The sequence below is a fragment of the Anolis sagrei genome, chromosome 5, assembly GCF_037176765.1.
Source record: "Anolis sagrei isolate rAnoSag1 chromosome 5, rAnoSag1.mat, whole genome shotgun sequence".
Taxonomy (NCBI): Eukaryota; Metazoa; Chordata; class Lepidosauria; order Squamata; family Dactyloidae; genus Anolis; species Anolis sagrei.
Window position 1 is genome coordinate 14308531 of NC_090025.1, and position 16578 is coordinate 14325108.

General features: G+C 40.8%; 1 protein-coding gene across 5 annotated transcripts in view; it reads left to right on the forward strand.

The window, feature by feature from the left end:
* Positions 1 to 16578, forward strand: part of SEPTIN11 (septin 11) — a 165480-nt gene that overhangs the window by 130463 nt on the left and 18439 nt on the right. For all 5 annotated transcript variants that reach the window (XM_060779361.2, XM_067468568.1, XM_067468569.1 and 2 more), the window contains exons 8-9: positions 3232 to 3364; positions 5477 to 5664. In XM_060779361.2, the coding sequence (XP_060635344.1) occupies positions 3232 to 3364; positions 5477 to 5664 (321 nt within the window). The remainder of the gene's footprint in view (positions 1 to 3231; positions 3365 to 5476; positions 5665 to 16578) is intronic.

Consider the following 16578-nt stretch of genomic DNA (forward strand, 5'->3'; position numbering starts at 1 on the left):
CTTTTAGACTTATAAAAGTTTCTTACTGTGCAGATGGAAAAACCGGGGGGGGGGGGGGGAAGAGGGGAAAGAAGGAGGGTATAGATAAAGATATAGTAGTGGGTGTCCCATTTGTCCTTAAGCCAGTTCAGTTTCCTATTATCCAGGGGTCTCGTTGTGTTAAGAGATGCTGGTTTCCTGTTGTGTGCCGGATGTGAGAAAAGAAAATTAGAAATGAGTGGTGGGGGATGGGGGTGTGTGTGGTTTTGTAGGTATTTGCGTTGACTTCCTGGTATCCTTTGGAGATTTCTTATCCTTTTCCTTCTTCTTTCTTTTTTCTTCTTTCTCTTTCTTTTGTGTCTTGCTCGCCCCTATTTCTGTATTCTCAATTATGTTCCTTTAGATAATTATTTTCATTTTTTTTCTTTTGTTAGGTATGTTGTTACATGTTTGCAGTCTATTTCCGCCATTGGAGTGCCCTTGCTTTTTGATAGTAGATACGTCAGTTTGTCCGTTTTTCTTATATCTAATATTTTTGTTAGCCATTCTTCTTCCTCTGGGGGATCTTTCTTTTTCCAATGTTTTGCATATATTATTCTAGCTGCGGTTGTCAGCAAGAATAAAATTTTGTCTTTATTTTTTTCCATTTTTATATTGTGTATTCCTAGTAGGAAGGTTTCCGGTTTTTGAGGTATATTTATCTCTAGTATTTTTTGTAACATTTTATGTATCTTATTCCAATATAATGTTGCTTTCGGACAGGTCCACCATAAATGGTAATACGTCCCTTCTTGTACTCTGCATTTCCAACATTTTGTATTCGTATTCTTGTTGAATTTTCCTATTCTGTGCAGTGTAATATACCACCGATGGGCCATCTTAATCCAATTGTCTTTGAGTTCAGTTGCAAAGGGATGCTATTTTATGCAACTAAGGGGCAATGCAAACCAAGCTCCTGGAAGACGGAACACTACAGTTAAATCATTGGCCTATAATTATGTATATAAAAATTAACTGCTGCTGTTGACCTTTTCGTAGCTGAAAATATGGCAAATCATAAAAATAAATAGAGTTGGAAAGTAATGCAGGAGCTGTCTAGTCCAACCCTCTGTCATGCAGGATTACACTACTAAAATAATCATGAGAGGTGTCCCATCACACTTTGAGACAACCTATTCCAATGTCAAACTGCTATTATGGCCAAAAGGTTCTTCCCAATGTTGGATGGAGTATCTTTTCTTCCAGTTTAGACCTGTTGGTTTGTGTTCTAGTCTCTGGAGCAGGAAACATGCATGCCATCCTTTAAGATATTTAGTGTTCTCGTTCATCTGGTTGTTTAATCTAAGGCATAATCAGAGAGGACAGAACCCCTTGTTACACAGGGACTCTTTCTTCCAATTGCTTATGTAAACAGATCAAAGTTTGAAGTTTTTGGCTTCAGTGACTTGGCTTAGTCGCTTAGCCATCTGCCTTAATCGCTTAGCCAGGGATAACATTTCTTTAGAGTCCTTTGAATTGGAAGTGGTAATTGGCATTGCATACACATAGGAAAAAAAATAAAGGTTGTAACACAGAACAAAATGTCAAACAGCTACTGTGAACTGTCTCATCTGTGTAATTTGGAGAATCAAAAAAATAATTAATAGGTTTCAAACACTAGGATGAATTTCAAGTGCACAGAGTTGGTCACTGACATTCATTAATAGCAGACTTAAAGTCAAACTGTAACATTAAGCCATAATTTAGCTTTTTTCTTTTCTAGTAGGGCCGGGAGCATGGAATTAAAACGTATCTGCTGCCACCAAAATACACATATAAATATAAATTGTTGATTCATTTTGAGTGCTTTTGGAGGAAATTAGGTAAGGTAAAGGTTGCCCCCTGACATTAAGTCCAGTCATGTCTGACTCTGGGGTGTGGTGCTCATCTCCATTTCTAAGCCGAAGAGCTGGCGTTGTCCGTAGACACCTCCAAGGTCATGTGGCTGGCATGACTGCATGGAGCGCCCTTACCTTCCTGCCGGAGCAGTACCTATTGATCTACTCACATTTGCATGTTTTCGAACTGCTAGGTTGGCAGAAGCTGGGGCTGACAGCAGAAGCTCACACTGCTCCTCGGAATCGAACCTGCAACCTTTCAGTCAACAAGCTCAGCATCTCAGCGCTTTAACGCACTGTGCCACTTGGAGGAAATTACCTATACTTTAATAGGAAAATCCTGGATTTATAATCCTGCATTATTTTTCCTATTAAAGTATTGAAGGAAATTACCTATACTTTAATAGGAAAAATAATCCAGGATTATAAACCAGTTTGATGTTGACCTTTTTGACCAAACTGTTTTATTTAACACAGTTTGCCTTAGTTTGGCTGAAGGTACCAATAATGATTATGAAAATGGAAGCACTTTGCAGCTATGTCAGATTTTGTGTGTGTGTGTGTGTGTGTCAGGAGCGACTCTACTTCCCTCTGCCTGTTTGAAGGTCTGTCTCCATGTCTCCATTACTCCATTTTCCAATTAGTTTCTCTTTCACAAATATTTGCATTTCATTTTTATCTCATCTTGAGTTTTATCATTTTACCTTGTACATGTGGCCCACTCATTGTGATTGTGATTTATCTATCACTGTATTTTGCATCATTTTATTGTATTCTTATGTTTTATTTATTTTATTGCGATGTTTATGTTGTGTTTTGGTTTTATTTTGTTGTAATGCATTGCTGGGCTTGGCCTCATGTAAGCCGCCCTGAGTCCCCTTTGGGGAGATGGTGGCAGGGTATAAATAAAGATTATTATTATTATTATTATTATTATTATTATTATTATTATTATTATTACGGTGTGAAAGAACTGGCCATCTCGAAGGACGTTGCCCAGGGGACGTCCGGATATTTTGATGTTTCACCATCCTTGTAGGAAGCTTCTCTCATGTCCCCACATGGTGAGTTAGAGCTGACAGAAGGAGCTCATCCACACTCTCCCTGGATTCAACCCTTCGACCTGTCGGCCTTAAGTCCTGCTGGCACAAGTGTTTAACGCACTGTGCCACCGATGGCTCTGTTATATCAGATCCAAAACTATTTTAGTATTGCTTTGAAGAGCATTGAACTGGAGCTATTTGTTTAAATTTATTTGTGGTCTTATTCTTATAAGTGGAAGCATTATTCACTTCTCATATTAACTTGAGGTTTGGCTTTCTTTTCCTCCTTTCCATCATCGCCACATTTTGGTGGGGCCTCCTTTGATAACAAGTCTTCAAGAGACCTATGAAGCTAAGAGGAATGAATTCCTGGGTGAACTCCAGAAAAAAGAAGAAGAAATGAGGCAAATGTTTGTCATGCGGGTGAAGGAGAAAGAAGCCGAGCTCAAAGAAGCAGAAAAAGACGTAAGTGGCTCCTTAGAAACAAAAAGACGTTGCAACTGATGGCTTGGCTTGTGATTGTCAGTGTGTCCATAGAAAATCCCCTCACCCCCAAATAATTTGGGGGTATCAACCAGATTTTTTAATTTTGGTTGCCTACATTCTTTGGATCTTGGGAACACAATGAATGCTCTAAAGTTGTGGTCATACACAACCAAAAGTGAGTCTAAAATTGGAGATGGAGCAAGACACATCTGCAGTTCAAAGTTCATAGGGTAGAAAATATCGCTCAGAGAAGGCCTGATTACTATGGCCCATTGACACTACAGAATTATAGTTGAGTTATTCCACATTTAAATTGCCACAGATCCATCCTATGAGTTTGGTAGTTTTGGTGAAACACTAGAATCCTCTGAATTCTGAATGCCCTTCCAAAACTGCCACTCTCAGATTTCCATAGGACAGAATCATGGCAATTAAAAATGGAATAATAACACTACTGATTGTCCTCTTTCTCCCCTCTTTGGAAGAACTTTATAGGTCATGCAGCCTTAAGATAGCTCTTGGGAATCCATCTCACCCGGCAGATTATTATTTTTGAATTATTGCCATCTGGTAGATGGTACAGGGTGACAAAAGACAAGAACAAACAGACTGAGAGTTAGCTTTTATCCTAGAGCTATGGCTATGTTGAACTCCATGGTTTCACATTGATGTGGCATTGGGGGCTGTGTGGTGGTGGTTGGGGTGTGGAGAGAAGGGTGTATGCTGGGGGAGTCATTTAATTTCGTTGTGCAATAACACAATGACAAATCAAACTATCCTATTCTATTATCTGTTCTGTTCTGTGGGCCGTTAGTATTTACTCCAAGTCAATCTGTACTCTTTAAACAGTTTGCCAGTCAAAGTGTGTTGATCTTACACACCATTGTTCCTTTTTGCTCTAGAACAGTGGTTCCCGATCTTTGGGCCTCCAGGTGTTTTGGACTTCATCTCCCACAGTTCCTAAACTGGCTGGGATTTCTGGGAGTTGGAGTCCAAAACAACTGGAGGCCCAAAGGTTGGGAACAAGAAGAAGAAGGCCTACACAGAAAGAGATCCTAGTTCGTGACTGTTCTAGATCTGGGTTGTTGTAGGTTTTTTTGGGCTATATGGCCATGTTCTAGAGGCATTCTCTTCTAGGAGAGAATGCCTTTATAACAGTGTTTCTCAACCTGGGGGTCAGGACCCCTGGAGGGGTCGCAAGGGGGTGTCAGAGGGGTCACCAAAGACCATCAGAAAAAACAGTATTTTTGTTGGTCATGGGGTTTCTGTGTGGGAAGTTTGGCCAAATTCTATCATTGGTAGGGTTCAGAATGCTCTTTGATTGTAGGTGTACTATAAATCCCAGCAACTACAACTCCCAAATATCAAGGTCTGTTTTCTCCAAACTCCACCAGTGTTAACTTTTGGGTATATTGAGTATTCATGCCAAGTTTGGTCCAGATCCATCATTGTTTGAGTCCACAGTGCTCTCCGGATGTAGGTGAATTACAACTCCCAAACTCAAGGTCAATGCCCACCAAACCCTTCCAGTTTTTTTTTCCTATTGGTCATTGAAGTTCTAAGTGTTAAGTTTGGTTCAATTCCATCATGGATAGATTTCAGAATGCTCCTTGATTGTAGGTGAACTATAAATCCCAGCAACTACAACTCCCAAATGACAAAATCAACCCCCTCCAACTCCATCAGTATTCAGATTTGTGTGTATTCGATATTTGTGCCAAATTTGGTCCAGTGAATACATCAGATATTATTATCTTACAATTCAATTGATAACAGTAGCAAAATTACAGTTTAAAGTATGTTTGGGGGTCACCACAACATGAGGAACTGTATTAAGGGGTCGCGGAATAGGAAGGTTGAGAAACACTGCTCTAGAACATGTCCATATAGCCCGAAAAAACCTACAACAACCCAATGATTCCGGCCATGAAAGCCTTCGACAATATATTGTTCTAGATCTCTTTTCTAAGTTCCTAATTCAAGTTCCCCTTCATCCCTTTGAGCGCTTACCCTAATTCTGCTGTAGGATTTTCTCCATCTGGTGATTTTTCTTTTCCTTGCTAAATCTGGTGCCACCTTCTGTCTGGGCAGCTTCATGAGAAGTTTGAACACCTAAAGAGGACTCACCAAGAAGAGAAGAAGAAGGTAGAGGACAAGAAAAAGGACCTTGAGGAGGAACTGGGCAACTTCCAGAAGAAGAAAGCAGCAGCTCAGCTATTACAGTCACAGGGCCAACAGGCTGGCTCCCAACAAACCAAGAAAGACAAGGACAAGAAAAAGTAAGCGGTTGACCAGGTTGAGCTCTGTGGGCTTCTGTCCCAGTGTGCTGTCTTCTGTGGCATGTCTGTATTTGCTTCTTTTCATTGTCAGACTGGAAACTGGGCTCCCTCCCCTTGCCACTTTTCAAATCCAGCCTGAAATTAAAATATATGTGTTTTTCTAGGAAACCAGAAGGATGGGGTCGAGGGAATGGGGATACGACCTCGATTTTATTTTTTTATACATAGGGTACCTCTTTTCTTTGTAAACTGACAAGATTGCTCAAAGAAGCAAAAGGGCAGTTGGAAGGCAGAAACCAAAAAGTGTGATATCTCCATTATTCTATGATTCAAAGAACTGCCTGAACTGACTTTATAGTAGCCATGGATTTCTGTTATGAAACAAAAACTGCCGTCGAACACTATAATGCAGTCAAGTTCTTACTTTAAGTCTCTTTTTCTTGTAAAACCCAAGCCATGATGAGTGGGGCAGATGTGGTATTATGTTAAGTGCAGTTAAGGGATCAGTATTGGGGCCAGTATTTGTGCAACAGGGTCCTTGCTTATTGCCAAGTTCGGAAAATCTCCAGATTTGCTATCCTTGCTGGGTTTTTTAAAATTTTGTGTCAGGATTGACTTGAGAAACTCCAAGTTGCTTCTGGTGTGAGAGAATTGGCTGTCTGCAAGGATGTTGCCCAGGGGACGGCAAGTTGTTTTGATGTTAACCACCCTTTTGGGAGGCTTCTCTCATGTCCCCACATGGGAAGCTGGAACTGACAGAGGGAGCTCATCTGATCTCTCTCCAGATTTGAACCGCTGACGTGTTTGTCTTTAGTTCTGACAGTGCAAGGGTTTAACCCATTGCACCACCGAGGGCTCCTTTCCTTGCTGGTGAAAGAAACAAGCAAAGAAGGCAATGCACAAGTCTCCCACGACTGAATCGCTTCACTATACTTGACATCCCAATTACCCATCAGATGAATTTCTTAGTGCCAAATGCAACTGTCCGGAAGAGTGGATGTTACCGTTTCTAGTTCCTCTGGTTTGATTGCAAAACTACCTAGTGCCAATTCCATATTCACGCTAGCCAAATAATAATTGCTTTGGATGTGTTTCTTCAGTGTACAGGGGGAGAAAAGAATTCAGGTTTCTGGCATTGATGCAATATGAGTTTATTTGCACTGAGGCATTTCCATTTGCCCCTGCTGATTGTGGAAGAGGAGAGAGAGTTTGGAGAGTGCATTTAGCTGCCTACCATTGCTAGCAATGGAAATACCATAGACACAAGAGTTGTTCATGTTATACTCAATGTTTTTGAGAATAGAATATCCAAGGGCAACATTTTCTGTATTTAATTGTCAAAACATTTTTGAAATAATTTGGACTATTCCTGAGATATTGGCTTTGGAGTATGGTCTTGTTCTCTGAACAGCTCTCCCATAGTCCACAGTATGACTACTGAATTGTTTTTCTTCCAGTGTCTCTACCCTGTTTCCCTGAAAATAAGACCTAGTGGAATTGCTGAATATAAGGCCTCCCCTGAAAGTAAGACCTAGCAAAGTTTTTGTTTGGAAGCATGCTCCCCCTGGTGGCCAGAAGCTGCAATACCATCCTTGCTGTACAAGTGATCCAGGAACTACTGTGGGAGAGCGTTACAGTCTCCAGACAGTGTGTGGGAGCCAGGTACTTTCCAGACCTTTTGTGGCCTTCTGTGAGCAAGCCAGTATATTTATTATATACTGACAACTACTCTACAGTATATAATAACTATTCTTTTTTTTAAAAAAAACAATAAATGTGAATTCTTCTTCATGGAAAAATAAGACATCCCCTGAAAATTAAACCTAGTGCATCTTTGGGAGCAAAAATTAATAGAAACACTGTCTTATTTTTGGGGAAACAGGTATTGCTGTTCTGAACTTGGTGGCCACTAAGACATCAATCTGTTTCCTTATGATTTTACGCATACATCCAGTAGTGTAAACATAGTATGACTAAGATGTTCGCAGGCACGAAAAGAGGAGTGTTTGCCATCTAACAATTTGATTCTTTGGCTGCTTCCTGAATTTATTTGGGGGGATGTTGGGGTGCTCATTGAAGTCACCATCAAAGGTCTCAAAAAAAGGTAAAGTGCAAAGGATAATAAATCCATCTACTTCAGTACAAGTAAACTATAGCTTTGTTTTTATTGTATTTTAATTGCTTTGATGGTGATAGCACGTGGAAAAGGGATTTGTAAATACCGTGGGCCCTTGGTATCCATTGGAGTTTGGTTCCATAAGACACCAGAATCTGTGGATGCTTAAGGCCCATTACATACAAGAGCATTGTAAAACAGTGCCCCTTATATAAAATGGCAAAATGGCTTTTCTGGACTTTTGAAGGGGAATATTTTCATGCCCATGATAGTTTTTTTTTCATGTCAGGAGCGACTAGAGAAACTGCAAGTCGCTTCTGGTGTGAGAGAATTGGCTGTCTGCAGGGACGTTGCCCAGGGGACACCCAGATGTTTTACTATCTTGTGGGAGGCTTCTCTCATGTCCCCGCATGGGAAGCTGGATCTGACAGATGGGAGCTCACCCTGGTCCCCAGATTTGAACTGCCAACCTTTCAGTCAGTAGTCCTGGCAGCACAAGGGTTGAACCCATTGCACCACCGGGGACTAGTTGAATCTGTGGATATGGAGAGATGATTGCACAAATGTGCATCCCAAGAAATACATTTTTGGGCTATATGGCCATGTTCTAGAGGCATTTCTCCTGATGTTTCACCTGCATCTGTGGCAAGCATCCTCAGAGGTCACTTCAGATGCAGGCGAAACGTCAGGAGAAATGCCTCTAGAACATGGCCATATAGCCCGAAAAAACCCACAAGAACTGAGGGATTCCAGCCATGAAAGCCTTCGACAATACAATACATTTTTGGTATGCAAATTTGCCCTTTGCATTTTACCTTTCTAAAGACATGTTGACATTCGTGTGACTTCTGAGAGCAGTCCCATACCATAAGAATGTAATGTGGGGTGTGGTTGCTAGAAAGGTACCTACTTGATACCAAATACCAAATGTCAATTTATTGAGCAATAGTAGCTGCTGGGGAAGAAGCATCTAATTAAAAGAGGTATCTCTTATTGTAGAATGTAGGGTTACCATTGGCAGTTTGGAACAATGCTTTTCCATACTGCTGGTGCCAGTATGGGACTTATTGATGCTCTGATTCAGAGGCCCATTAATCACAAAATGTTTGTGATGGTCTTTTTTAGCAATGATATAATTTTTAAAAAAAGATGAGAAAAAATGCCAGCAGAAGTTGACTCACTAGCGCATATCCTTTTTAGTCTTCCTGCTAGCCCTTAATACTGTCTGGGCTTGTTGTAACCAAAACAAAATCATGTGGCACATTAAAGACTAATACTTTAGAAGGAACATAAGCTGTTCATGATCAAGATCCCACTTTATCAGATGCATAGTTCCTCTTTTTATAGCAGGGGACAAAAAGGGTGTGAAGTAGAAGTGGGCCAGATAACTCCCATTTTGGGCTACATTCCAGCAATGGGAAGTGCTCAGATCAGGAGGGTGTAAAGCAGCATAGGAATTGAAATCTTAATTTGTTGGATTGCAAAACATTTCAAGCATTCAGAATCTTCCCAGTCTGCAAACCTAAGGTCCTCTTCTATTCATAAGATGAAGTCTACAAGCCATAGCTTTTGTTCCCTATAGGACAGCATTTCTCAACCTGGGGGTTGGGACCCCTGGGGGGGGGGTCGTGAGGGGGTGCCAGCGGGGTTGCCAAAGACCATCAGAAAACACAGTTTTTCTGTTGGTCATAGGGGTTCTTAGAGTGAAAATTTGGCCCATTTCTATCATTGGTAGGGTTCAGAATGGTCTTTGATTGGAGGTGAACTATAAATCCCAGCAACTACAACTCCCAAATGTCAAGGTTTATTTTCCCCAAACTCCACTAGTGTTCACATTTGAGCATATTGAGTATTTGTGCCAAGTTTAGTCCAGATCCATCATTGTTTGAGCCCCCAGTGCTCTCTGGATGTAGGTGAATCACAACTCCAAAACTCAAGGTCAATGCCCACCAAACCCTTCCAGTATTTTCCGTTGGCCATGGGAGTTCTGCGTGACACGTGTGGTTCAATTCCATCATTGGTGGAATTCATAATGATTGCAGGTGAACTATAAATCCTAGCAACTACAACTCCCAAATGGAGCCCCCGATGGCGCATAAACCCCTGTGCCGGCAGGACTGAAGACCGACAGGTCGCAGGTTCAAATCCGGGGAGAGGCGGATGAGCTCCCTCTATCAGCTCCAGCTCCTCATGCGGGGACATGAGAGAAGCCTCCCACAAGGATGATAAAAGCATCAAATCATCCAGGCGTCCCCTGGGCAACGTCCTTGCAGACGGCCAATTCTCAAGTCGCTCCTGACATGACAAAAAAACCAACAACTCCCAAATGACATCATCAAGTCCACCAACCCCACGAGTATTCAAATTTGGTCATCCTGGGTGTTCGTGCCAAATTTGGTCCAGTGAATGAAAATACATCCTGCATATCAGATATTTACATTATGTTTCATAACACTAGCAAAATTACAGTTATGAAGTAGCAACAAAAATAATTTTATGGTTGGGGGTCACCACAACATGAAGAACTGTATTAAGGGGTCGTGGAATTAGGAAGGTTGAGAACACTACTATAGGACCTTCCAGTATGGAATATTCTTCAGTTTCCTATCAGTTCTCATCTTCGATCACATTGGAAGTGAGGGCAAACAAACTTTGCAGACTGGGTGGGAAATGTCTATGGGACAGATGAAGCCCACAGTTGGAAGGGTCTCTTTCTCTTGCTATTAAACAATGCTGCCAAGGAATGTGAAATGCAGAATTTCCAGCAAGGGGACTATGAAATGTATATGCCTACCAAGGTAGGGCTGCAGTTTAGAGGAAATGCATCTGTGGAGGTGGGATCTAGCTCAAGAAAGCTTGTTTTAATAAGTGTTCCTTTTTTAAGGTGCCACCACCAGACTCTTCGTGGCTCTTTTTCAGTAGACGAACATGGCCATCTATAGTTCTAATGTTTGCTATTTGTAAAGAGCTGAGTGAAGTTCATTTTGATAGCTTTTTTAAAGGGTAGGGATAGGGAGCTGTAAGCTTTATATTTGTAATGAAGGATTCATTGAAAGAGTAACTATTTTTGATGACTTTGCCTTTAGCGTGGAAAAAACACTATTTTGTACATTTTACTGGGAACACTGTATCTCTTCTGGATATCGATTGTGATTATTGTTTTGACTTCACCAAGAAGGCCTGTCCTCAGATTTTTATCACGTTTGCAAATAAAAAAAATTAGTATAGAAGAATGTTTCAGCCTGAGAAACATTGACCCCATGGTTTCACATTTCTTATGGACTACTTTCATTTTGGGCCCTTGTGGCCTTTTTGGCAACACATTTTCTATTGTGGGTTTTGAATCTTATGGGTGTGGGGAGTTCAGTACGGTCAGAAGCTCTGCGGTGCAAAACCCACTGAAAGGAGTGGGAGTTGCGTAAGGTCATAAACGGGCTGGCTTTCCCCCCCTTTCAATGAGATTTCAATGCTTTTGGATTTCTCTCTGAAATGGGAGGTGTATCATAGCTTGGAAACCATTTTTTCCGACTTGGAGACACCTCCTCCAAGACCAAACATATGGATCCTGTTATAAATCTTCACTGGTGAAGAGGTGTTATTATTCTGTGCATGCTCAGAGGTATTCCCTTTCTGATGTTGTTATGTGCCTTCAAATCAAATCTTATCTAAGCTGTCCCACAGGTTGAACTTACCACAAAATTTGTGCAAGAGAGACTTCCCATTGCCTTTCTCTGAGGATGAGAGAGTGTGACTCGCGCAAGGTCACCCATTGGGTTTCATGGCTGGGGAAGGATTTGAACTCTGGTCTCTGGAATCATACCAATGCTCATACCACTTTATCATGTTGATATCACATCTGATGGAGCAGAACTTTGGCACTGAAAGGTTCCTTTTTCTTCATATCAGGAGTGACTTGAAAAATTGCAAGTCGCTTCTGGCGTGAGAGAATTGGCTGTCTGCAAGGACATTGCCCAGGGTGCACTCAGATGTTTGATGTTTTGCCATCCTTTTGGGAGGCTTTTCTAATGTTCCGACATGGGGAGCTGGAGCTGACAGAAGGAGCTCAACTTGCTCTCCCCAAATTCGAACCACTGACCTGTCAGTCAGCAGACCTGTCAGTCAGCAGTCCTGCCAGCACAAGGGTTTAATAATAATAATAAATAATAATAAACCTTTATTTATACCCCGCTAACATCTCCCGAAGGAGATGCGGCTTACAAGAGGCCGAGGTGCGGCTTACAAGAGGCCGAGGCCCAACACATCAATAAAACAATAGCATAACAAAATACAACAATAAATAAACTCATAAAACAAGCAATAAACATTAAAACAATAGCAATAAACATTAGACAATATGACACATTGAAAACTAACGCCGGACCAAATGTAATGATTAAAAATTTTAAAATTCTGTGCATAACAGGTGAAATGGATAGGTTTTTGGAGATAAGTGCGGTGTGCAGACAATCTTAAATCTCTAGTAAACCTCATTTGGGACATGATGCTTCGAGTTTCCTATTCTGGGAAGACACACTGGAACAACCACGTCTTCAAGCTCTTCCTAAAGACTGCCAATGTTTAACCCATTGTGTCACAAGTTAAACTGAAAGTTTACTGAAAACAATCCTAGCTCAGCAAAGGCAGGGAATCCCCCATATTGCTCTCTGCATAGGCATAATTATATTTGTATAATATTTGTGTAATATAGCAACAATTTGTGTAATACATCATGATCGTAGTACAGAGCTTTCTAAATATTTCTGTGTTGGTTTTAGACATGCACCATTTTGCGACACAGTAATTTACTACCAAACCAAAGGTTGCCTTTAAACCAACTCCTTATAAGAGATACAGACACACACATAATAACAAAATGTATGGGAACACAACATATCTCATGAAAACTTTTCATTTAAATTATTAAAGATACATAATTTGTAAAATAATAACATACATTTCCAAGATTTTTGTCATTTCTTGTTGCATTTGCGCAACACACCTACACAATGTAGCCAACACACTAACATGTTGTGACATATGGTTTGGAAAGCTCTGATGCAGCGGTTTGAGCATTGGATGAAGACCCTGGAGATCAGGATTCGGATTCCTGCTCAGCCATGGAATCCCCACAGGTGACTGTGGCCAGGTCACACTCTCTCAGCCTCAGAAGAAGACAACCCTCCTTTGATCAAATCTTGCCAAGAAAAACCACTCATGATAGGATCAGCTAGGAGTTGTCATAAGTCTGAAACACCTTGAAGGTGCACAACAACAGTAATAACAATTGATCAGGAAGTTCCTTCTTCCAAAACAAATATAGTCAAATTTGCATTTTTATTTTCTTGTCTGGGCCAGCATGAATGACGTTGGGTGCAGGAAATAGGCCATAAAGACTTGGGTTTCATTTCTGGTATCCTAAATGGACATCTCCTCCTTGTTACGCTCTATGAAGAGGTGCCTGTGTCAAAGTGACTTCAGATGCTGGGCTAACGAAAGTTGGGCTATCAAATCAAAGTATACCCTTCCTTTCACTTATTTGTATGGTCTCTCTTTTCTGAGGATCCTTTTGCACCCCTTTCCTTGGAAAATCAATATTGACTCATTCTGGGGAACGGCTGAAACATGACCTTAGGTGTTCTTGCATCTCTTCAAAAACTGCATTTCCTCAAAGGTATCTCAACATTTTCAGGAAAGGAAAAAAATACAGCTTATCAGTGACAGATGCTCCTGAAAACTGGAAGCATGTGTTCTTTCCAGATAGAAACCACTGAAGCATATGGGTTTTTAAGGCATTGTGGACACATTCCAGGATACTTTTTAAAAGGGGTGAGGGAAATGGCTTAACATGATAGCGGTGGGAGGAAAAATGAAATTTCCAAGGTTATTTTTTCCAGCTTTTGTAGGTTCAACAAACCTTTTGGGATATATTATTCTGTTGATGATTTCTTCTTATATGTTTAGAGTTCCCCCAAGTGGCTGTAACTCTGCCATTACATGTAACAATATTAGCGGCTACTTTATGAAAGTGGCCAAATACATACAAGCCTCGGCTGTCACAATGTAGTGGTCATATGTGTTTTTAGTGCCTGTGCCTGTCCTGGGAAGCCATGATTCGGCACATCTTTCTTGGGCATGTACAGAGAACATACACATTGATCACTGGAGCCTGGTCCCAACGCTGATAGCAGTACAGTTGAGTCCCGCTTATCCAACATAAATGGGCCGGCAGAACATTGGATAAGTGAAAATGTTGGATAATAAGGAGGGATTAAGGAAAAGTATTACATCTCAAATTATGTTGTGATTTTACAAATTAAGCACCAAAACATCATGCTTTACAACAAATAGACAGAAAAAGCAGCTCAATACATGGTAATGTTAAGTAGTAATTACGAATTTAACACCAAAACATCTCAATGTATTGAAACAGCTGTAGATCTGGGCAGGAGGCAGACTGAGTTGGATAATACAGAACGTTGAATGAGCAAAGGTTGGATAAGCAAGACTCTACTATATTTGAATCCAGGCCTCTATTGGGTGTTTTATGATCTAGAGTTTCCATTATCAATATCCAGAATTTAGTGGGTTGCGGAATTCAGGAAATTCTGCTGTGGGCAGAAGTTATTATTTTGTAACTTGAGTCTTTAAAAATTACCATTTTGAACTATACCTCCAGAAGCACACCATACAACAGAGGAGATTTTGGGAGTTATCATCCACAATTGTCACTTTTCATGTCTTTGCTTGTGGCCATCCAAAAGAATGTGACTACCTGATATTTACACTAGATCTGAACAATCTGGAACAGTGTTTCCCAAGCTTTGGTCCTCCAGATGTTTTAGACTTCAGTCCCAGGATTCCCGACTGTTGGACAAACTGGCTTCTGGGAGTTGAAGTCCAAAATACCAGGAGGACCAATGCAATTTAGCCTGGATTTCTGCTTCTAAACATTTTTATTTTATTTTATTTTGCCCTATCACAGAATGCTCCAGGTTCCCTCAGTAAGGCTTTGGATTACTTCTGGTAGCAAAACTGCAATGGCACAGCTACAGTGTTATGCAAGCCTGTTGGCACACTAACCTCTACAATGCGCTCAGCATGACTTCCTTCTGAAACACAGCACATTGGAACGCTAATCTGTATTGGGAAATGGGTGGCTGGGAGCCTTACCTGCTTTGCTTGTGACAAGGAGAAATGGAATGCAGAGGCAGAACATTCTTCATAGTCTAGCATTTTTGAACACCACTTTCCTGGGCGTAGCATTTTTTCATAATTTTGGGGACAGCAGGCTAGCTCAGAGGGAGAACAGATAATCTGCCTTCAGTTAAAAGGATTGCAAGTAACTGGGCTAGGAAAAGTCTAGTCACTTGTTTTCCTTCAAGAGCCATCAAGATTAACCCATATTGTTGCTTGAGACCATAGAGCAGTGGTTCTCAACCTGGGGTCCCCAGATGTTTTTGGCTTTCAACTCTCAGAAATCCTAACAGCTGGTAAACTGGCTGGGATTTCTGGGAATTGTAGACCAAAAACATCTGGGGACCCCAGGTTGAGAACCACTGCCATAGAGAATCACTGTCATTTTGAGGAAGTGATGCTGGGATAAATTGATGTGGCCTGGTTCGATATACAGAATGACCCTTGTACCTATGTGATTGGAAGCTGTAGTTTTGCTACTTGCATCTGATGAAATATGTCCTCTCCAGAAATTTTGTATGTCCTCCAGATATACCTGTTATAGGTGAATCTTGGTTATTTGGAACTCAAGCAACCAAAACTCTCACGTACCTGGCAAAAAATTAACTACTACATTCACAAAGCTGCTTTATAATACAGTAAGACTGTGTTGCATCAAGTTTAGTTTGCCTCTACTTGCTTTTCATTATTACATTCCAATATTAATATCAAGTCAGTACAGAGTTTATGGTATGGCATAGTGCGGAGTATTATTATAGTATTATTTAGGCAATTGTCCTACTTCTTGGCAGGAGTTGGACTGGATGGCCCATGAGATCTCTTCCAACTCAATGATTCTATGATTCTAGGCTTATTTTAGTAGTAACTCATAAGCAACCAAAAACTACATTTATTTGGCATCTACCAAACCCCATGGTGCCAGTTAACTGAGAGTCAACTGTAAATGCTTCCACCAGAAGTTAACATAGAATTGCCCTGGAGGACCTAGCACATTCCTAGTGATGTTCTAGGTCAGGGGTCCTCAAACTAAGGTCCGAGGGCCAGATGCGGCCCTCCAAGGTCATTTACTCGGCCCTCCCTCAGGGTCAACCTAAGTCTGAAAGCACACAAAAACAACAATCCTATCTCATCAGCCAAAAGCAGCCCTACACTTCCCATTAAAATACTAATAAGTTTATATTTGTTAAAATTGTTCTTCATTTTAATTATTGTATTGTTTTTAAGTATTTCTGCACTACAAATACAATATGTGCAGTGTGCATAGGAATTCATTCATGCTTTTTTCAAATTATAATCCGGCCCTCCAACAGTTTGAGCGACTGTGACCTGGCCCTCTGTTTAAAAAGTTTGAGGACCCCTGTTCTAGGTTATCCAATTAGTAATCTTTGACTGATGTTGTTCATTTCATTAGCATTCTCTTTATTACCCATAGTTTCCAATTTTCACAGTAAGTTAGCGAACATATCTCCTGTGGATATGGGGGTTGTACTATCCTTTGCATAACTACATCAACAAGTCAACTACCTTGTGAGACATCAAGAGCTTCTACCCAGGAGATGGAATATAGCTGAGTAATTCTGTACATATATTGCATTCTGAAAGAC